Source organism: Portunus trituberculatus, chromosome 45 (assembly GCF_017591435.1).
Source record: "Portunus trituberculatus isolate SZX2019 chromosome 45, ASM1759143v1, whole genome shotgun sequence".
In the NCBI taxonomy this organism is placed as follows: Eukaryota; Metazoa; Arthropoda; class Malacostraca; order Decapoda; family Portunidae; genus Portunus; species Portunus trituberculatus.
This window is the reverse complement of record NC_059299.1, coordinates 10,394,597-10,418,601: the sequence shown is the minus strand read 5'-3', so window position 1 is coordinate 10,418,601 and position 24,005 is coordinate 10,394,597. Positions and strand designations below refer to the sequence as shown.

General features: G+C 37.7%; 1 protein-coding gene across 1 annotated transcript in view; it reads right to left on the bottom strand.

The window, feature by feature from the left end:
- LOC123519257 (laminin subunit alpha-like) overlaps positions 1-24,005 on the bottom strand; it is a 235,179-nt gene that overhangs the window by 21,545 nt on the left and 189,629 nt on the right. Inside the window, exons 46-55 of the mRNA XM_045280389.1 lie at positions 19,984-20,213; positions 19,183-19,464; positions 9,642-9,804; positions 9,228-9,383; positions 8,812-9,036; positions 6,710-6,929; positions 6,400-6,499; positions 6,056-6,276; positions 4,943-5,119; positions 4,476-4,586 (exon numbers count right to left, since the gene is read on the bottom strand). Of these exons, the coding sequence (XP_045136324.1) occupies positions 4,476-4,586; positions 4,943-5,119; positions 6,056-6,276; positions 6,400-6,499; positions 6,710-6,929; positions 8,812-9,036; positions 9,228-9,383; positions 9,642-9,804; positions 19,183-19,464; positions 19,984-20,213 (1,885 nt within the window). The remainder of the gene's footprint in view (positions 1-4,475; positions 4,587-4,942; positions 5,120-6,055; positions 6,277-6,399; positions 6,500-6,709; positions 6,930-8,811; positions 9,037-9,227; positions 9,384-9,641; positions 9,805-19,182; positions 19,465-19,983; positions 20,214-24,005) is intronic.

Sequence of the window (24,005 nt, the reverse complement as noted above, 5' to 3'; positions counted from 1 at the left end):
AAGAAGAACAAGTTATATCAAACAGACAATTTGGGTTCAGGACAGGACGGTCATGTGTGTCAAACTTATTAAGTTTCTACTCAAGAGTAATAGAAGGACTGGAAAGCAGAGATGGATGGGTGGACACAGTATACCTGGACATAATGCAACAAGAAAAGAGTAAGAGAAGACTGGTATGGAACTATCTGATGGGAGAGTAACAAATAATGAAGACTAAAGAGGAGAAAGATCTGTGAGTGATTATAGGGGAAAATCTGAACCCCGAAAACCACATAAGCAAGATATTTGGATTATCATATAAAATGTTGACTAATATAAGAGTGCCATTTCAATTCATGGACAAAGATATGATGAAAAAAAATCATCACAAGCATAATACATTCAAAGCTAGATTATGCAGCTGTGGTTTGGTCTCTGAGCTCTAAAAACAAACAAACATAAGATTAGAAGGGATACAGAAGATTGCTAAAAAGATGGTGCCAGAATGAGAGGACCTAAAATATGAAGAAAGGTTGAAGGAAATGGGACTGCCAACTTTACAAGATAGGAGAGAATGAGGAGACCTAACAACAATGTACAAGAGAGTTAATGGGCATTGAAAAGATAGACAAGGTAGACCTGGTGCTGGTGACGGAAGCAGCTAAAAGGACAAGAGGACATGTAAAGAAGATTAGGATGAAGCAGTGTGAGAAGGATATTGGAAAATACAGTTTTCCACATATAACAGTGGAAAAATGGAATACACTGAGTAATGAAGTTGTTACAGCACATAATGTGCATAACTTTAAAAAAAAAATTGGATAAATAGAAACATGGAGACAGGATACTATGAGCCCCACTTGATCTCTGTAAAATACAACAATTAGGTAAACACACACACACACACACACACACACACACACACACACACACACACACACACACACACACACACACAGCCCGGTAGCTCAGTGGTTAGAGCGCTGGCTTCACAAGCCAGAGGACCGGGGTTCGATTCCCCGGCCAGGTGGAGATATTTGTGTGTGTCTCCTTTCACGTGTAGCCCCTGTTCACCTAGCAGTGAGTAGGTGCGGGATGTAAATCAAGGAGTTGTGACCTTGTTGTCCCAGTGTGTGGTGTGTGCCTGGTCTCAGGCCTATCCGAAGATCGGAAATAATGATCTCTGAGCTCGTTCCGTAGGGTAACGTCTGGCTGTCTCGTCAGAGACTGCAGCAGATCAAACAGTGAAACACACACACGCGCGCCCGGTAGCTCAGTGGTTAGAGCACTGGCTTCACAAGCCAGAGGACCAGGGTTCCATTCCCTGGCCGGGTGGAGATATTTGGGTGTGTCTCCTTTCACGTGTAGCCCCTGTTCACCTAGCAGTGAGTAGGTACGGGATGTAAATCGAGGAGTTGTGAACTTGTTGTCCCGGTGTGTGATGTGTGCCTGGTCTCAGGCCTATCCGAAGATCGGAAATAATGAGCTCTGAGCTCGTTCCGTAGGGTAACGTCTGGCTGTCTCGTCAGAGACTGCAGCAGATCAAACAGTGAAACACACACACACACACACACACACACACACACACACACACACACACACACTTGACTCACAATTGAGATGGCCCGGGTTCGAGTCTTGGGAAGCAGCGAGGAACATGGGCAAGCCTTAAAGTATCCCCTTTAGCCCAGAAATTCCCGTGAAAAGTCCACATGGTATGAGAAAAAAGCCTCTTAACATGTTATGTATGGCTGGCAGTGCGCCTGACTATCACCGCCCCGCGGCAACAAAGCCACTCTCTCTTTGACACTTTGACACGAGCCACCAATTTGAAAGGAGGTGTGTATGCTCACTAACATCTGTAGATTCCGTTGAGACCATAAAATTGTTTGGACACTGGTGGGTCATACCGCATTATAAAACAGAATATAAGCTCCACTGCGGTGCGACCCACCGGTGGGCATACTGCTCATGTGACCACGGGTGGGCCGCATCGCAATGATACTTAATATATTGTTTCTATTGTGATATGACCCACGGGTGGGCATTATGTATTTTCTATTTTTGGTGTGGGCATTTATGGTTTTGGTTTATGGATTTATTGGTGTGGGCATTTATGTCTGTTGGGCGTTATGTATTTTCTTTCTTTGTTTATAGTACTTTTTTTTATGTCAATGCATTACCTTTTACAAATTCCAGATAAGAAATATGAATAAACGCATGTTCTACAGGAGTTCAACATTGACTCCAAGTTATAGAAGTGGCAGCAATGATGATGATGCAAGTTTGGAGGATACATCTGATTCATCTTACAAGACAGATGAACCTGAATCAAATGACGATGACTCTGATTCTGATGAAGTCTCAGATAACACTGATGATCCTACTGAAACTAAAGATGTACCTGATGTATCTGCATCCTCTGTTGGTAACTGGAGGAGTGTTACATCATGCCAAAGGGCTTTTCTATTCACAGGAAAGGAGGAGTTGTGTACAACTCCACAGTCCTCAGACAATTGTGTCCTACCAATTGATATTTATTCATTATTCATTACTGATGAAATAATAGATGAAATAGTCAAGGAAATTAACAGGTATGCTTCTCAGAAACTTTCATCCTGTGTGCTAACAAGAAAATCAAGACTTCGGGATTGGGTTCCTACTGATAGATTAGAAATGAAAAAAATAATAGGAATTTTTCTCTACATGGGAATAGTCTCCCATTCAGAAATGCATCTTTACTAGTCAAAAAGTAAACTGTATGACAGGGAATTAGTCCTTGGCACTATAAGCCGGGACCGATTTCAAATTCTTTTGAGTTTCGTGCATTTCTCTGATAACTTTGCCTATGCAGACCAGCACAAAATATATACAGTGAAGCCCCTCTTTGACATGATACAATCAACCCTTGGCTATCGCGACTTCGGCCATCGCGTTTTATTGCTATCGCGCACCCATGAAAAGCTGCTAAAATTTCATTATCGCAATCTCGGATGCCTGCTATCGCGCGCCCAGCCATGACGTCATGGAATATCTGAGCACTCATTGGCCAAAACCGCCTTTCCGCCAGGATCAATTCGGCTATCGCGTCTTCGGCTATGGCACGGCTATTTCGGCCCCAATTGGGCGCGATAGCCAAGGGTAAGTGAAGTTGAAAGATTTCAAAATGTCTACAAACCAGGGGCAAAGGTAGTAATAGATGAGACAGTGATACCTTTCAGAGGAAGAATTTATTTCAGGCAATATATTCAAGGCAAAAGCCACAAATATGGGTTGAAAATATTCAAACTTTATAATGCAGATGGATACACATGGAACCTTGAAGTGTACTGCGGCAAAGGTGAAAAATACCAAAATTTAGGTATTACAGACTCTTTGTGTGTCAGACTGATGTTGCCGCTGCTTGACATGGGCATGACGTTGTATTGTGACAATTACTACACATCAGTCACACTTGCAGAGCACTTATTTTCACGAAATACGTATCTCTGTGGCACGGTTCGCTCATCATGCAAAGGTCTGCCTTGTGAAATAACGAAAGCAAAGATAAAGAAAGGGGATATAGTCTCACTGCAAAATGATAAAGGAGTCAAAGTGATTTCACTGGAAAGATAAGAAAAAGTCCACTGTACCAGAACATAATGATGCATTGATCTCAACTGGAAAGCGTGCAAGAGATGGAGATATTGCAGTAAAACCTAAGTGTGTTGTAGAATACAACAAAATCAAGAACGGAGTAGATGTGTCAGACTAGATGTCAAGTTATTACACAGCCTTACGGAAAACAAAAAAATGGTACAGAAAGATTGCAATAGAACTCATAGCTGGAACTTCAGTGGTAAATGCTTGGGTACTCTATAATAAGTACTTTTCTAAAAAGCCTGTCTCATTACTAAGCTTTCAATAGTAATAGTACTGATTTAGTCGAAGTTAGTGTTTTTTAGAGGTTATAGTGATGTTTTGGGGTCTCTGGGCTGGAGGTTGGTCCCTATCCTCCTTATTTCTTAGTTATCCTATGGGAAAAATTTCACAATTTGAATAAACGCTGATTCGACTGATGAAAACCTGCCCTAACCCCGTCGAATTGCAAGGATCCCCTGTATTTACATTAGAGATTGACCGATATATATATATATATATATTTTTTTTTTTTATTATTTGTTTGTTTTATTTTGCCTTTACAGGGGTATTACAGAGTATATATAAAGTTCTTGGAATGTATCACAATTTTTTTGTATTCGTTTCTAAGTCTGCTATACATACAATTTGTTTGCTTTATGACTGGATTTTCAGGAACCCATTACAATCATACATCTAGCAATACCTGTAGGCTTTGATCTTTCACCCACATCATACGCATCAAATTCTACATTCTTATTATTCATTTTGCTGACAGATACAATTTAGGAAAGAACAAAACCAGAATTGTTTCTACATCTTAATTCAACTGTGTTTGACCAAAAATGCTAAAAAAATACTGGATTCCTTGGACTTACCAAATCTGTATCCCTCAGTGAGGGGAACTTCTTCCTCTTCTGGCACCAACGGCAAGGCACAGCTGTCCATGGGCTCAGCCTCTTCAGTTGTAGTAATTGCCTCGGTCACAACTGCACATAATGAGACATTTATCATAGCTGTGTTTCACAGCTACTCATGTTAACAATAACCATATTTAAATGACAATCAATGCAGAAACTAAATATTACCAAATAGTGATGTATCTTTTTATACACCCATTCCTTTTCCACTCCTGCTGAAAAACATCCATGATAAAAATTAAATATTAGGTCAACTCAAAGGGAACTTATAATAATAACACAATTACAACAATAAATTAGTCATACTACAACTCAATAGCTAAAAACTCAGAGGATTCGTTCATGTATTTGAATATTGTTAAAAAAATCTCATACCTGATTGCATTTTTCTTTTGCCATACCTCAGCTATTTTATTTATCAATACCTGTTGTCGTTGTAGATTTTGTGGTTGTGGGGGTAGTGGTAGTGGTAGGAGGAGCAGGGGGTCTATAAGGAGTGGGCTCAGGAGATGGAGGAGTTTCATCAATTTCTGTCTCCCCTGTGGCAACAATGGGTACTTCAGAGCTGTCCTCTACTTCTGGGTCTGATTCATCACCACCATCAAAAGCAGAACAAGCAAGCAAAGGCACAATTCAGTATTTGAGATAAAAATTCTGAATACAGCCATGAAGTGAGGGGAAGCTTATTTTGTTTCTTTGCAGAAATAGAAAGACTGCTCTTTAACAGAATAAAAAATATAGTTATAAATGGGAGAAAAACTCTCTGCATTTTAGTCTAAGGCCTAAAGCTTCACTTTTAAAATGACAAGAAGACATTTGATATAGACTTGCTTTCACTTCATGGCCACAGCACTCATGACATCTATGCCTTGCATGGGTATACAAGATGTGAGTTTGTGAGCAAAAGCAAACATTTATTGACACCAACAAAGAGTATCAACTGCTGGGAGTTAATGCCATTACACATACTGTAAAGAAACTTTAAAAAAAAAAAAAAAAAAAAACTAAACATGCCAAAGAAAACTAGACATAATTTCGATATAATGTCTATGGAAATAAAAAAAAAGTACTTTGTTGTATAGAGAAACAAGAAGGAAATCAAAAAGTATTATAGTGAATGATTTAGAATGGGACAGAGATCATAGTTCATCTCACAATGGCATCCAAAGGCATCCATTATGAAACATGTGTAAGCTTTTACAATCAGATGAAACTAGAGTTCATCCTAAACATACTTTCTCCAGGTTAAGAAAATGACAATTAGAATAAATGATTAATCAAATAAAGAAATAAAAAAACCTAACTGAACAAATGTTGAAAGTCTTATTTACAAGTAAAAGTTTTACAACACATGATCTAAGCAAAGAATAATTAAATGATGGGCTGATGGAAACAAAGTCGACTTTGTTTCTATCTCCCCAACACAATGCAGAATTTAAAGTTAAATGCCAGAAATGTTTTTATTAGCAAACTAGCTCAGTTGAAAAGGCACATGAGAGCAAATTGAGTCTGGCAAGGTGTTTCTCATTTCTTCTTACCAACTGATGGTAGGATGGTGCTCTTGTGTAGTGGACACTGCTGGAACACTGCATTGAGTACACTCTGACTCTCAACAAAGTTCACTATCTTGCCATTGAGTGTTGTGTCTCCAATACATCCAATGAAATTGGTGCCAGTGGCTTGCGGCAGCTTTTCATCAGACACACCACCAAAGAATACAGGCCCATCAAAGCGTTCTGCCTCTTGTGGTACCTGCACACTGAAAACAACAAAACACATCCAAGGTCAATGTTAAACAAATGAAATAAACTACAAATGAAAAAAAGTGATATATTCAGAAGTAACACAACACTAAATATCATGACACTTTCAATTTGCTTACCTATATGTTTTAAAGTCATCAATGTCTAGGCGCAGTTGATTGTGCTCACGTGTGGCAATAACCACATGCCACTCACCATCATTGTATTTATCATATGATCCTGAACAAAAGTACAAGTGTTAATCATACACAATGAAAGTGACATTATTTTACCAATTTCATTCTGAAACTTAACAAATTAGTAATTCATTAACTATACTACCAAAATATGATATGTATTACATATTACAGAAGACTTTGAAACTGTATTACTACTAAAAATTCACTGAAGAACACAAATAATATAAATAATTTCATATAAACAACTCACCCGTGTTCAGTTCTCCTCCTGGTGCATCTCGAAGGATAAGGGTACCATCAACAAGAGACAGAGATAAGTAACTGTTCAAGTTTTGTGTGGCTGCATAAAAAATCAGACCATCAGCATGATTAGTCTTGAACTTGAATACAAGCTGAAGGCCATTCTCTTCTGGGCTATCAAACTGGACATACCCAGGAGCATGTTCATTCCAGGACACTAGACTTGCAACCTGCAAGAAAGCATGTGGAAGAAAGCTAATGCTTCCATTGGAAAAAATGTTTTTTGTTATGGCCTATAGCACCTGTAAGCATACTTGAAGAGTATATGTGGGAAGCACTGTTAAGTTTCTGTGCATTAGTGGCACAGGCAATTTTATTTATAGTGGTACCCATATTTGGGCCATATCACCACCCAAGTGCATCTTTTGGGTAACCACTTAGAACCTGGGTATCATGGTGACAAGTAGGTAACTTTAAACCGCTTGACAAATGGCATAGCTTCAAAGTGGTATGTGGTAGGATCTGAACCTACACATGGATGTCTGCCTGATCCCACACTCGCCACCTTATCCACTGTGCCACCGCCTCCCTGTATGTGTGTGCGTGTGTGTTTCCATGCCGTGTACAGTGGTGCCTCATGATAATGGACCTAGCAGTAACACGTTTCACTAAGTCAAATACTAACCAATATTTTTCAGATAATAATGAAAAAAAAATTTTCTACAAGTCTATAGTTCCATGCGAATGAATACACTTATGACACAATAAACAAGCCAAAAAGTCTGTGTTTATCTACTCCTTGTAACTTGCTTTGTTAGTCTACATCTATAAAATCTGCAATAAGGTGGAGAACCGCAAATGTTTGGCTGTGGGGTCACTGAAGTGACACTCATAGTGAATTGGGGTCCCCAGCTGGTTCGACCTACAGCTTGCCATTGTATTTACCTAGTTGTATTGAACAGGGTTTGAGCAGGGCTCATAGTGTCCTGTCTCCATGACTCCAGTTATCCAATTTTTTCTTAAAGTAATGCACATCACACACTACCTCATCCCAATTTTCTTCATGACCTCTTGTCCTTCCATCTTCTGTTAACAGCACTAGGTCTTCCTTGTCTATCTTTTCATGACTATCTTGTACATTGTGAATTGCTAGTTATTCATTTCCGTTTGGATGTTGTTGGGCAAGCAAGGATAATGAAACTCCCACATTGAGAGAGAGAGAGAGAGAGAGAGAGAGAGAGAGAGAGAGAGAGAGAGAGAGAGAGAGAGAGAGAGAGCCTGGGTTGATAACGTGCAGAGTACATAAACAGACTCTGCAATCACTTGATTTTTGTCTTCATTTACCAGTCTTTGAAGGCCTACATTTTAATTTCTTTCTTCTAGATGACATAATGAGCAAATTGTCCTTAGTACTGGCATATAAAGTAACAACATAACCACTTCTCCAAACCTCTCTCTCTCTCTCTCTCTCTCTCTCAATTCTTCCAAGAAATACTTGTTTATGTTGCAAATTACTGCTTTAGATTGGCTGTGAGGGTGGCCATATGGCGAGCTTACAGCAGAACAACAATCCATAGCAGCAGAAAGAAAACACAACGTCAACACATCATTGAAGTTGACACTTGTGACTTCGTGGAAGTTTTATATTGATATTTGATACTGATGCAGTGTTTGTGAAGATGAGCTGATGACTTTGTGTCTCATGTGGATATTGAATGTTACAGCAGTGGTTGGGATAATATAATAACAACTGGTTGAACTTATGTGATAAATATATATGAATTTCAATTAGTGGTGTACTTAGTTTTAGTTAATGTAAATGTAGAAAATCTAAGCAGTGTATGCTATATTACCTCATACCTACTATATGGATTAAATCTTCACACACAACAGTGCAACTGCAACTTGCAAGGAACTGAAAAGTGTGTCTGTTTGCAAGACTGGTAGATATATGGACAGTTGATCTAAAATGTATTTTTGCTGGATAATTCTCACAAATTATGATAGAAAATAAGCATGGTTGCTGTTTAAAGAAATAAAGAAATTAGTTCTTCCCTTCAAATATGTAGGATCTGTTCCATAAAACTGTGTCTAGAGAATGTACTCACTCACCTGGGTAGGACAACCTGGAGCAGTACCAAGAGTCTCCATGCTTTTGGAGAGATCAACAGTTTGCTTGTCAAGTGACACACCATCAATACAACCACTGAAGTCATTATTGGTGACATCATGGAAGTCATGTTCACCAGGATAACCACCAAAGTACATAGCATCCGGTACATTGGAGAAAGTATCTGCACTACCAGGTGATTCCTGAGTCACAGCTTCAGAGCCAATCTAGGTTAATGAAAACAAAAAAATCAAATATACTATTCCATTTCCTTAAACAATTTTATAAGTAATTGAGAAATATTCTCAAGAATAAGCTTGACAGCATGAAGCACGAGTACTGAAAACAGGAAATTATGATAATTTATAAACATATCCCTTAACTGTATGTCAAAGACATTTTAATAAAAATAACAAACCTTCAACAATCCTTGCTTCCTATCTCGGGATGCCTCCAGAACATGGAACTCGCCATCATTATAAGTTTCTACTGAACGCATGCTGGCAGTTCCAGTGCCAAGGTTAAATTGGAAGATGACATGACCTTCTTCCATGAATACGGAGATATATTGGCGCTGTGGAGAGAAAGGTGAGCAGTGACAAGAATACCTCTACTCTGACATTCTTAAAGGATACATGCTCTTAAGAAATGGATAGTTTCCAAATATAACTAGACTTAAATTCCCCTTAACTCCTATTTTTATGCCAATTTTAAGCTAGTAACTTATCCTTTGATTTACTATTCATCCTTTCTTCATATCTATCTTGTGTGAAAACAATAAACACCAAACCAAAATGGAAGCATTTCCTTGTAATTTTCTGCAAACACTTACAGGGGCTCCAATGATCATGAAAAGGATGCCATCTTCTGCATAAGTCTTGAATTTCAGCTGAAGACCAAACAATCTCTCAAATCTGTATCCAGTACCCAGTGCAGCATATCCATCACCATTGAATCTCAGACCTGTCACAGGCAACAGATCCATAAACCGATCTCTGGAAACAACAATTTAGTAGTTATTATTATTATTTTTTTTACTTTTAAGCAGTGGCCATTAACTTTAAAACTCCAGCTATTATATTTTTTTATAGAAGTTTCATAAAGAGAATTTGGTAAGATATTTTTTGTTAGTAAAGATTGTGTATCAATAGATTAAAGCCATTAAATCTACATTTTAAATTTAGAAATAAAATAATAGTAAGTTTTCAAAGTACAGGTAACGCTCAATTTACAAGTGTTTGATTTACGCATTTTTTTTATAACGCGACCAAAAAAATATTATAACTGATTTAATTTGCGCGATCGGTCTGCTTATACGCAATTTGGCCCAACCACAATTTCAAACTGAGCGCCAGACGCAAGTTCAAACCGTGCCAGAGAGTTCCGCAGCTGGCCAATAGGTGGGAGCTCCGGGGCTGGATCCAAGAAGCAGATTGTTGTCTATGTTGGTACAGACAACCTCCTTAGCAACTTCCTGCTCACATACCAACTTTCGTAAAATAGCATCCACAAAGATTCGTTGCAGTTGGTGGGTGGAGGTTGGTAGCCTGCCTAAAAGTGCTCATTGGCTGCCAGGAGCTGGATCCAAGAAACTTTAACAATGTCAGAGCAACCTCCTGCAGCGAAATGGCATCCATGAACGCTTGGAGGGACGGTAATGAGGTTGCTATGAGGTCACTCTCAGATGCTGGGAACACCACCTCTCGAGGTGGTGTTACTGTTTTATATATGCATTTATGTTCACAAAACAACATTTCTATTAACTTTTTACAAACTTTGCCCCCAAGAAAGGATTCTTTTGTAATGCATAAAGTGAAATCTTACATGGAATACCAAAAAAATAAAGCAGAGATGAGATTGGCCACAGACGAGGCAACTCGGCTGCTTCATCTTCTTGTAACCCTTTTAGCTTTTATGTTTCCACTCTTCTATTGCCTGCTATAATGGATATCATATCTTAGTATTCATATACGCTCATGCCATGAGGATAACCTCGACTCCGTGGCACTGAGTGATAGTGAATTACTAATGAAATACCGCGGTATTTCATTAGTAATTCACTATCCCAACAACCTGAGAGCAACCTCATAGCAACTTCGTTACCGTCCCTCCAAGTGTTCATGAATGCCATTTCGTGACAGGAGGTTGCTCTGACGTAGTTAAAGAATCTTGGATCCAGCTCCCGCTCTTCTCGTGCATCGTTTGCAGTCTGCCAGCACCGAGTACATACAGAATCTCTTCAATCTGCCTATAATTCACCAAGATGGCCCCAAAATGTCCTTCATCTTCTGCATGTGGGGTTATTTTTGATAAGTGGATTTTTGGTAAAGTGGAAAAGCTCAGAGGAAGATGGTGACTGACTGTGATGCGAGTGGTGAAGGCAGTAACACAGTGAGTGTTTTGTTTACGTATTCTTTGTTTTGTTGTTTTCTCTTATTATTTCTTGCTTTTCTCTTTACTTTGAATACACTTCTAGTATTTAGAATGGTAACTAATAAAAAATATGTTAATTTAGCCAAATAAATAGAGTATTTCGTATGAATTTTTTGGACCACATCCTGCATCCCCTGTATTACCTATTGCTTCTTATGAGAATTATGTGTTTATTTTATGCGAATTTTGATACACGCGATGTCTCTTGGAATGCATCTATCGCATAAACCGAGAGTTACTGTAAAAAGAATAAAGTCACACAAGGAGATATAATAAGGATTTTGTAAAGATCTTAGGGCTAATAAGCAAGATAGTTCAAGAAAATATGTTTAAGATTGATAAAGTCAGATTTAAAATGGACAATTAGAACTGGTTTTCAAATAGTGATAGAAGAGAACAAGCTCAGTAATCCAGCCATGAGTACCAATTCAATGCATCAATATACTGTCTTTTTCTTCTTTTTGTCAATAGTATCCATATAGTGAAGATAATACCACTCAATTCTAGATTCATAGTTAAAAGTACAAAAATATATACATTCTTGTAAAGTTATCATTTCTGTAAACTTTCTTATCTAATGGGAAATTAATTAAAAACTCAAATGTACCATAAAATTGGCAAACAATAAAAAAAGATAGAATTTAGTTTTCCACTTTGTTTAAAGCCACGATTAATTTTTCTTCATGAGTTTTTGTGAATCTTTATTAATATAACCCAAAGTTGTATATACAAAGAAAAGATCATATTTATTTTCTCCTTCCAGCGATACATTGTTTATTGAAATCATTATGATAATGATGAAGTGGAGAGGAAAAAAAAAAAAAAAAAATACAGAACTAAAAAAAAATTTTAATCTAAACTTTCAAGAGTCCCGAAGGTAAAGCAGTAAGTAACTAGTAAAATTTGTTTATATACTTCACTGGTCATAGTACATAAATACAATGGAGACTCAATACTTGAACTTAATTAATTCCAAATGGCTGTTCGGGTATCAAAATATTCGACTACTGATACCTATAAATTAAATAATTCATTCTAATCTTAGCAAAACTTAAGTTTATGAAAATTTTTATGTATTTTTTTCATTTTCATTTGTACATACACAAGTGAAAACTAGTGATGGATAACTTAGAAGAGGAGGGGAAAAGGGTGGGGAGAAGAAGGGAGATCATTGGAGGATGAGTCATTATCCATTAAAATGTGATAACTTTGCTCCTGGTGTGATATCCATGAACCCACTAGTGGAGGGCTGTGGCTCATTCATCACTTGCACTCTCACTAGATTCCTTATTTTCACCACTAATGAACCTTTTTTGGTGTCACTATAAGTTTTTAATTGAAAACTACAGACAGGATGCAGAAGAATGTTGTTTTTCTTACAACTGCAGGATTAGGGATCCAGTATACCAGAATACCAGTATTTTGCTCTGGTAGTACTAGTATCAAAATGGGATGATGGCAGTGGCAGAAAGGGAGAGGCCAGTGCTTTGTTTACAACCATGTGTGCAGCCATTCAATTACCTACCAGATATTTTCACTACTAATAAGCCTTTGGTGGTATTGTAACTTTCTAAATGAAAAACTACAGACAGAAAGCAGAAGAATGTTATTTTGGTGATTGCAGCAGCACAACTAGGAGAGGGGGGGGGAAGGGAGAGGCCAGGAAGCCTTTGCTTACAACCATGTATTTACCTATTTGTGTATTACAGGGCCCGAGCTAAGCTCTCTGTGTCCTGTCTCCTTGTCCATTCCTGTCATATCTCTCTTTCATCTGATTGACACACACCGCATCAACGACATCACTGCTCAGTTTATTCCACTTATCAATGCTACTATGCGGGAAACTGTATTTTCTCACGTCATTTAGACAGATGTCCTTTATTAGCTTTTTTCCATGTCCTCGGAGATGATTACTTGTGGTCACCTTTATCAACTCTCTATCCAGTATGTCAATCTTGTTCACCAATTTATTATACATAGTTATCATGTCTCCTCTTGTTCTTCTCTCTTCTAATGTGGTCAGCCCCAGCTTCCTCAGTCTTTCCTCATAGTCTAACTCCTGAGTCCTGGTACCATCCTTGTTGCCAGCCTCTGTACCCTTTCCACCTTCTTCACATTTTTCTTCATATGCGGTGACCAGACACATGCTGCATATTCTAACTGGGGTCTTATTAAGGTACATAATATCTTCTTCATCATTCCTTCATCTAGGTAGTGGAATGCAAGGCCAATATTTTGAAGCATGTTGTATGTTTTCCAAAAATCTTGTTAATGTGTTTCTCCGGTGACAAAGTGTTTTGCACGTTACTCCTAAGTCTTTCTCCTCATTGGTCTCTTTAATTTTCTCATCACCCAGCCTGTAATCCCTGTTTGGTCTGTATCTACTTCTTCCCATTTTCATAACATGGGTCTTGTCTATATTAAATTCCATCTGCCACTCTTACTCCACTCATATATTTTATCAAGATCTTCCTGTAACTTGTTACAATCTTCCACATTCTTTACTCTCCTCATAATTTTAGTATCGTCCGCAAACATGTTCATATAACTGTCAATTCCTACTGGCATATCATTAACATAAATCAAAAACATGATGGGACCCAGCACTGACCCTTGTGGAACTCCACTGGTTACCTTCTTCCACTCGGACTTCCTTCCTCTCACCACTGTTCTCATTTCTCTTCCCATTAAGTAATTTTCCATCCATTTTGCTAGTTTATCATTTACTCCTCCAATCTTCTTTAGTTTCCACATCAGTCTATTGTGTGGTACTTTATCAAAGGCCTTTCTCAAGTCCAGGTAGATAGCATCCACCCATCCCTCTCTATGTTGTAGTATGTCAGTCACTCTTGAATAAAAACATAATAAATTGGATACACACGATCTTCCTTTTCTGAAACCAAACTGCCTTTCACTCAGAATGTTTTCACTTTCTAGATACTCACTCCACTTAGCTTTAATTACTTCTTCACATACCTTGCACAATATACTAGTCAACGATACTGGTCTATAATTTAGCGGTTCCATTCTACTACCATTCTTATATATAGGCACAATGTCAGCTCTTTTCCACTCTTTCGGGACTAATCCTGTTCGTATGGAGGTTTCCACAATATCAAATACGGGGTTCAACAATTGATCCTTACATTCATTTAGCAACCTCCCAGATATGCCATCAGGCCCCATTGATTTATTAATATCCAGATTGCTTATAATTTTCCTTACATCTTCCTTAGTAACCATGATGTCCTGCATTTGCTTTATTTCCGTAGGCCTTCCTCCCATAAAATGCTCCTCCTTTGTAAACACTTTGCAAAAGTTGTCGTTCAAAATTTCAGCTATATCTCCAGCATCTTCATATACTTCTTCCCATTTTTACCTTTTCTATTGCCTCCCTTTTATTTAGTTTTCCATTTATGAATTTGTAAAACATTTTGGGTCACTATCACAGTTTTCCACCACCCTCTGTTCATATTCCTTCTGTGCTGTTCTCCTTACTTCAACATATCTATTCCTTGCTGTTTTGTAGACTTCCCTTGATAATACATCACTGTTTTTCTTAAGTTTCTTCCATGCCTTTTCTTTGTTCTTTTTTGCTTCTTCACAATTTCTATTAAACCACTGTTTATTATTTAAAGTCCTCTTTCTGTGATATGGCACAAACTTTTCACAGCAGAGTTATACAAATCCATAAATTTATCGTATTTCAATTGCATATCCCTTTCCTGGTATACCACGGACCAGTCAATTTCATTAAAGAACTCCCTTATATGGTTATAATTTGCCCTAGTATAATTTAATTTTTCCTCCCTGCGTTCCACAATCTTATTCGTGCTTAATTCCGTATCCAGCTCAAAGCTGTGTGTGTGTGTGTGTGTGTGTGTGTGTGTGTGTGTGTTTACCTAATTGTATTTACCTAATTGTAACATACGGGAAAAGAGCTATGCTCGTGTTGTCCCGTCTCCATATCTATTAATGTCCAGCTTTTTCTTAAAATCATGAATATTCCTTGCGTTGACCACCCACGTCTAAACTATTCCATGCTTCCACCCTTCTATGAGGGAAGCTATATTTTTCACATCTCTCCTATAAGTGGCCATTTTAGTTTTTCCCATGCCCTCTCGACATTCTTCCATTCCACATACACAGATCTTCCCTATCCATTTTTTCCATGCCAATCATCACTCTGTATATTGCTATCAGGTCTCCCTTTCTCTTCTGTTTTCCAGGGTTGGAAGTTGCATTCTTTTCAGTCTGTCTTCATAAGTCAAATCTCTTAAGTCAGGCACCATTTTCGTTGCAGCCCTCTGTACTTTCTCTAGTTTCCTTATGTGTTTCTTTAAGTTCGAGCCCACTGTATTGTTGCATATTCAAGCCTCGGTCTTATCATTGCAGTAATTATTTTCTTCATCATTTCTTCATCTAGATATACGAACGCCACTCTTATGTTCCTCAATAAGTTCAATACTTCTCCAATTATTTTGTTTATATGTCTCTCTGGCGATAGGTCATTGGTAATTGTCACCCCAAGGTCTTTTTCTTCATGACTGGTTTTATGTCTTCATTTCCTATCTTGTACATACTCCTGATTCTTCTTTCACTCTTGCCAAACTCTATTTTCTTGCATTTTGTCGTGTTGAACTCCATTTGCCATGTACAGCTCCATTTCCATATTCTGTCCAAGTCTTCCTGGAGTAGTTCGCAATCTTTGTCACATCTCACTTTTCTAACAATTTTGCATCGTCTGCAAATAGGCTCACATAACTGGACACCCCATCCACCATGTCATTTATGTAGACTGCGAACATTACTGGTGCCAACACTGATCCCTGTGGAACTCCACTCTCCACCAATCCCCATTCTGATGGTCTGTCCTTAATTATTGTTCTCATTTCTCTTCCTACCAAAAGTCTTCCATCCATTTTAGTAAACTGCCATGCACTCCTCCTACCATTTCAAGTTTCCAGATCAGTCTCTGGTGTGGTACCTTATCAAAGGCCTTTTTTAAATCCAGATATATTCCATCAGCCCAACCATCTCTTTCCTGTATTACATCTATCACCCTCGAATAGTAACATATCAGGTTTGTCGTGCATGAACGCCCTTTCCTAAAACCAAATTGACACTCACAAAGTATGTCATTTTTCTCCAAGAAGTCTGTCCATCTAGTCTTCACCACCCTCTCACACATCTTAGCTACCACACTTGTAAGTGACACTGGTCTATAGTTCAATGGGTCTCTCTTGTTACCTGATTTATAGATTGGGACAATGTTAGCTCTTTTCCAGTCTTGGGGCACTACACCTTCCCTTAATGAGGCATCAATTACTTCACAAACTTTTTCTGCCAATTGCTCCTGCATTCTCTTAAAATCCATCCTGATACCCCATCAGGTCCCACAGCTTTTCTCACTTCTAAACTCCCCATCATGTTCTTGATCTCCTCCACCGTTACTTGAAACTCCTTCATAATCCCTTTCTGTTCCATTACCAGTGGTTTGTCAAAAGCAGTCTCCTTTGTGAATACCTTCCGAAAGCATCCATTCATAGCCTCTGCCATTTCCTGGGATCTTCACTGTATACTCCATTTACTTCTAAACTTTCAATACTTTCTCTATTTTTGATGTTGTTGTTCACATGTCTGTAAAAAAGCCTTGGTTGGTCTTTACATTTATCAATTATATCCTTTTCTTGTTTCTTTCTTTCTTCTCTTCTAATCAACACATATTCATTTCTTGCTCTTTTGTAACTTTCCCACTGCTTAATCCGTCTTTTCCTTCTCCACCTCTTCCATGCATCCTCTTTTCTTGTTCTAGCCTTTTCACATCTATCGTTAAACCAGTCCTGCTTTCCAACTTCTCTATGTTGTCTTATTGGTACAAATTTTTCTCACCTTCTTTGTATATTTTTATAAATTCCTTCCACTTTTCATTTGCTCCTTAGCACTCTTGAATTTCATCCAATTTGTCTCTTGAAAGAATTTCTTTAGGTTTCCAAAATCTGTCTTGGCATAATTCCATCTTCCCACTTTATATTCTTCATTTCTTCTAGATTTCTCTTCGTCTATCACCTTGAACTCCAAAACTGCATGATCACTCTTTGCTAAAGGGCACTCCACCCTCATCTCCTCAATGACCATTGGCTCTGTACTAAAGACCAAGTCCAGTCTTGACGATGCTCCCTCTCCTCCAAACCTAGTATCTTCTTTGACCCACTGAGTTAACACATTTTCCATTGCCAGTGTCAATAGTGTATTTCCCATGTTGTCTCTGATCCTTCCATTGACCAGTCCTCCCAACACACCTCTTTACAATTAAAATCTCCCATCATTATAGTTCGTTCACAGCCACCCAACATTTCTTCCAGACATGTTCCTGTATCACTTATCATTTCTTCATATTCCTGTACTGACCATGCATTTGTCTTAGGTGGTACGTACACCACTATGTAGTGCCTCTTTTTCCTTCATTAGTTTCTGCTCTGATCTTTAGCACTTCTGCCTTTCCCATACCTTTTTCACTTGATCCACCTTTATATCTTTTTAACCAGCAACATCACTCCTCCTCCCATCTTACCTACTCTATTTCTTTTCCAAACGTTATATTTCCTTCTCCAACCTTCATCAGGTCTTCTCCTCTCTCAGTTTTGTTTCAGTAAGACCCACAATATCTGGGTTCTTGTCCTCAAGTAATCGTTGAGTTCTAAAATCCCGATATCACTCCATTTATGTTGGAATACATTACATTTCGCTCATATGTAAGTTTCTTTAGTCCTTTCTTGCTGTACTTTTCTGGGTTATGAACCACTTCCTCAGTCTCATATCCAAGATTCTCCAGAAAAACTCTTTCTTCTCTTCTTCTGTCCTCTCTTCATTTTTTTCAAAGCCTCCTTTCTCAACTCATTTAACATTTCTCTTTCCTTTTCACCGAGATCTCTTCTCAACCAAATCTTCCTTGTTGTTTCCTGCTGGGCTAGCCTCCATGACTTCTCCACCAATTCATCTACATCCTTTTGTGACTTAAGTTTGATTCTTATTGGCCTCATACCTTCTCTTGTGAACTTTCCAATTCTATGGAAGTCCTCTATTTCTTGTACTAGGTCTTTTCCTCCTCTTGCACCACATTAATGATATTATTTATCACCTTTTTATGTTTTCTCTCTCTCCATTTTACTCGGTGTCTTATCCTCCTCCACACCAAATATCACCACACATCTCTTTTTGTCTACAGTTTCCCTCACCAATGTCTCATTTGACTTAATAACCTTCACCACTTTCTCAGCTATCTTCTCTTCTATGATCTGTTGATCTATAATTTCAGCAAGGCCCAAAGTTTTCTCCCTGACTCTTTGATTTCCTTTTCCAGACTTGCAACTTTGTAATTTACCTCCTTTCTTTCCACTTCCTGACTTTTTTCCATTCAGCCTGCTTCTCCATCACTTTTCCTAGAGATTCTCCACATTTTCGCAATTCACTTTAATTAGCTTAACTTCCTCTTTCAGTGCTGTATTTTCCTTCTTCATATCGGCGTGTGTGTGTGTGTGTGTGTGTGTGTGTGTGTGGACATTTGACCACCAGGTATGTTTTTGAGTATTTAATCAAATTTTTGCATTTGATTATTGAAAAGTTTTACCATTAAGATGTTCAAGTATTGTCTCCACTGTATTTAATTTCTGAACTTAAAATTGCTACTGGCTCTTCCTATCACAATTAGATTCCTGAAATTTTTATATAAGAAATCTGATCCCTGTGTTTAATTGATCCCCATTTTTTGCATAAATATCTGGCCTTTAGAATTAGACCTATACTCAAGAAAATACAGTACTATATCAAAAGCTGTACTATTTTTCTTTTAATAGTATCACACATAAGGAGTCAAGTTAGTGCAAGAAATATGTTAAACAGCAAAAGATATGAGAACAAATCATGTCACTCAAACAAACCTTTGAACAGCACCTCGCTGATAATTGTTGCTGGTGCCATTGGACATGAAGTTCCAAAGACCAACAAACTGATCATTCAGTTGCAGATCTTCCATTTCACCATCAAAGGAAGTGCTGAGGATGTGGTGGTCCACTTCCACTCCAGCAGGGATGCCGCCAACAAAGATCTTACTCACTTTGGGATCCAGATTAAAAACAGAGTATCGTCCTGGCAGAACTCCTTCAATTGGTTCGCTGTCCACATCTTCTCGGGACACATCTAGCTTGATGACTTTTCCTATTCTAAATAGCACAAGTCATGAATTACTAATAAGGTAAAAAAATTGTTTAACATAAAAACGTAAACTGAAAATTGCACAAATAACTTCTGGTTATTATGCCTTTCAACTACAATGACTAAAAATATAAATATAAGTAATCAAAATGCTAGACAGAAAATATATATAATTCCAATTCTTCTGATAGGTCAATGAAGTAAATTTTTGTGCATCTACCCACAAAATTACTCGTTTTACTTAGCATTTTCTTGTTATAACACTTCTTTTCCTTGAACACTTCACCCTTAGTCCATCAGAGTAAACATTTTGCTATTTAATTAAAATTTATCATTCTTATTTTAACTACACAAAGCTGGACAGGTCTTCAATAATGTTGCATTGTTTTCTCTTAATCATCTACGGAATGCAACAATTTAAAACAAACCATGCATGGACATTTAGCATATCATCTAATGAATATAGGTAATTCACAACTGGCAATACATTATCTTACACAAATCACATTAGAAGCATGTCATCTCACCTTTCAACAGTCACTTTGGTCCATACATTATCAGCCACAAAGAGCTTGTTGTATTCCATTGTGTGTGCACCTGCCCCTAAGTTCATCGTGAGACGCACGTAACCTGAATCCAACTCAAGAGCGAGGAAGTCATCAGTGTTGGCACGCCGCATACGCTGATGACCTCCTATTGGTGTACCCATGAAGAGGATGAGACCAGATGGCTGGGCAGTCTTGATGAAGGTTGACACCTGGAAATTTGTGAGATCCTTTATCAGTCTCATGAAAAACTATGCTGCTTTGTCTTTTGATACTGAAAAGAAAACACCTCATGATTTCTAAGAGATGTACAGGCCAATTAACTTGTACTAATGCTGATCTAATGAGTGTATGAGTAAGAGAGAGAGAGAGAGAGAGAGAGAGAGAGAGAGAGAGAGTGTGTGTGTGTGTATTTACCTAGTTGTAGTTTTACAGGGCCTGGGCTTTATGCTCGTGTGGCCCCGTCTCCATATCTACACTTATCCAATCTTTCCTTAAAACTGTGTACACTTGTTGCAGACACTACTTCTTCATTCAAACTGTTCCACGTCTCAACACATCTTTGCGGGAAACTATACTTTTTAAGATCTCTTAGACATCTTCCCTTCCTCAGTTTCTTACTATGCGATCTTGTGCTTCGACTAGCATATTCTTCTCTCAGGATCTGATACTCATTGTCCATCTGGTCCATTCCGTTGATCAATTTATAAACTTGTATGAGATCCCCTCTCTCCCTTCTCTGTCCCAAAGTTGGAAGATCCATAGCCTTTAGTCTCTCCTCGAATGTCATCCCTTCAAGTTCTGGGACCATTCTTGTAGCCATTTTTTGTATTCTCTCCAGCTTCTTTATATGTTTCTTTTTGTGAGGGGTTCACAGTACTCCTGCATATTCCAATCTGGGTCTTATCATAGTACTTATCAGTTTCTTCATCATTTCTTTGTCCATGTAGTGAAATGCTATTCCAATATTCCTTAGCAAATTATATGTCTCAGAAAATTTTATCAATATGGCTTGCCGGTTGATTATTTTCTTCCATCGTCACTCCCAAATCCTTTTCCTTTTTTACTTCTCCAGTTCTACTCCATCTCCCATCTTATAGGTTCCCATGGGTTATCTTTTACTCTTTCCATTTCCATGACATGGCTTTTGTCCACATTGAACTCCATCTCCCACTTTTTACTCCATTCCCAGATCTTATTTAGGTCTTCTTGCAGTATTTCACAGTCCTCTTTTTGCTTTATAACTCTGCACAGTTTTGCATCGTCTGCAAACAGATTTATGTAGCTGTTCACTCCTTCTGGCATGTCGTTTATATAAATGTGAAAAAGTATTGGTGCCAATACTGATCCCTTTGGCACTCCGTTTTCTACTGCTCTCCACTTAGACTTCATATCTTTAACTACCGTCCTTATTTCTCTCCCCCTCAAATAATTTTCCATCCATCTCAATGTGCTTCCTTTTAAACTGCCCTTCTCCTCTAATTTCCACAGCAACCTTTCATGTGGCACTTTATCAAACACCTTTTTTAAATCTAAGTAAATACAATCAACCCATCCCTCTCTCTCTTGTACCCTGTCAACTATTCTAGAGTAGAAACTCAGTAAATTTATTACACATGACTGACCTTTTCTAAAGCCAAATTGGCCATTTGATAATAATTTGTTGTCTTCAAGGAACTCGATCCATTGTTTCTTTATTACTCTTTCACACATCTTACATATTACACTAGTTAATGATACTGGTCTGTAGTTTAGAGGTTCTTTCTTCCTTCCACTCTTATATATGGGAACCACCTCCGCTCTTTTCCATTCTACTGGTACTGTTTCATTTTCTACTGAGCATTTAATGATGTTGTGCATAGGTCTTGCTAGTTCTTCCTTACATTCTTTCAGTATTCTGCCTGAGACTTCATCCGGTCCCATTGCCCTTTCTTCATCCAGTTCCTTCATTAACTCTTTTATTTCAAGCTTGGTTACTTTAATCTCTTCCATATAGATGGTCTCTCTGTTACCCTGTGGTCTTTCAAATTTGGATTCCTTAGTAAAGACCTCCTGGAACTTATTATTTAACAGTTCTGCCATACTTTTTGGGTGTTCCTCCATCCCATTTTCTCCTTTTAACCTTTCTATTGTTTATTTTTGTATTATTTTTCCATTTATGAATCTGTAAAACAATTTTGGTTGCTCTTTGCATTTTTCGACTATGTCCTTTTCATACATCCTTTCCCCTTCCTTCCTCACTTTAACATATTCATTTCTTGCTATCTTGAAGTTTACCTTATTTACTGCATTTCTATTTCTCCTCCACCTTTTTCATGCTCCATCTCTTTTCTCCTTTGCCCTGGCACACTTTGCGTTAAACCAATCTTTCTTTCCTTCTACCTTAGGTCTATATTTCATAACATATTCCCTGACTCCTGTTTTGTATATTTCCAAAAATAAGTTATATTTCTCTTGCACCCCCTCACAGTTTTCCATCTCCTCCCAGTTAGTGTATTTGAAATAGTTTTTGAGATTCTCAATATCAGCCTTTCTGTAATTTAATCGGTCTCCTTTGTATGATTCATCTCTATCTTCTTTTCCCTCTTCTATATCCATTTCTAATATTACATGATCACTCATTCCCAATGGGCACTTATATCTTAAGCTTATTTACCTACTGTTCCTTAAGATTAAGAAGAACAACCTTAATCTATATTTCTAAAACTGTCATGGTTAGTAATGACTATATCTATTACTAACCATGACAGTTTTAGAAATATAGATTCTTAATTTTATTTATCTAAAATTTAGTATTACTGTGTACCAAAGCTATGTGTATAGTGACTCCTGTGCTGTCTGCCTCATCTTGCTGCATAAAAGGGACCCTACTGGAAATAAGTTGTAAAACTTTAGCAGGTTATCCTGGAGGAAGTATCTATGTACATTAACTGGTGTAATGGACATGAAGAATCCAAATAAATTTACTTACTTACTTACTTACTAATCATCATTCATTTGTATAGCCCTTGCAAAAACCAGGTCTAATCTCGCTGGTTCATCGTTTCCTCTGAATCTTGTGTTTTTCTTTACTTTTTTATGCATCATATTATCTATCATCAAGTTTAGGAATCTTTCTCCCCAGGCTTCTTCCCCCATACCACTTTCATAATTTTCCCAGTCCACTTCTTTACAGTTGAAGTCTCCTACTAATAACACTTTTCTCCTTTCTTTAATGACTCTTGTTAGACTCCTTATAGTGTCATCTATCATAGCTTTATATTCTCAGTTGGTCCATGCATTCATTTTTGGTGGCACATATGTTACAATGATTGTTAAGTCTTTTTTTATTAATATGCATCTTAATATACAGTACTTCTGCTTTTTCCTTCTCCATATTCCACATGGTTTACCACCATCTCTTTCCTTGTCATTATCATGACTCCTACTCGTCCTTTACCCTCTCTGTCTTTCCTCCATACATTATATCTATTATCTATGCCTATTTTGATTGTTCCATTTAGTTTTGTTTCAGCTGGGCATACAATATCTGGTTTTTCTTTCCTTATGTAATCTTTTAGTTATAATTTACTTGATAGAACCCCATCTATGTTTGTTTACATCATTTTTTATTTCTTACCCTTATCACTTTTAGTTACACTTGCTCCACTGTTTCCTCTTCCTTCTCTCTTATATACCATTTTCTTATCCTGTCTCCTAGAATTCTCCAAAAAAAATGCCTTTTTTTCCTCCTCTGACCTTTCATTATTTTTTTTCCTTACTGCTGCCGTCAATTTGTTGTATCTCTTCCTTTCTTCCTCATTCTTATTTTTTCTTATATAAATATCCTTGCAGCCTTCTGTTTCTCTGAGTTTCATTGTTCTATACAATATCTCTTCTGTTGCTGCTTGTGATTTGAGTAGTATCTTAATTGGTCTTGTTGTTCCATCTTGATAAGGTCCCATTTTGTGAATTTCCTCTACTTCCTCCTCTAGGTTCTGCCTATCTTCGTCATTTAGATTTTT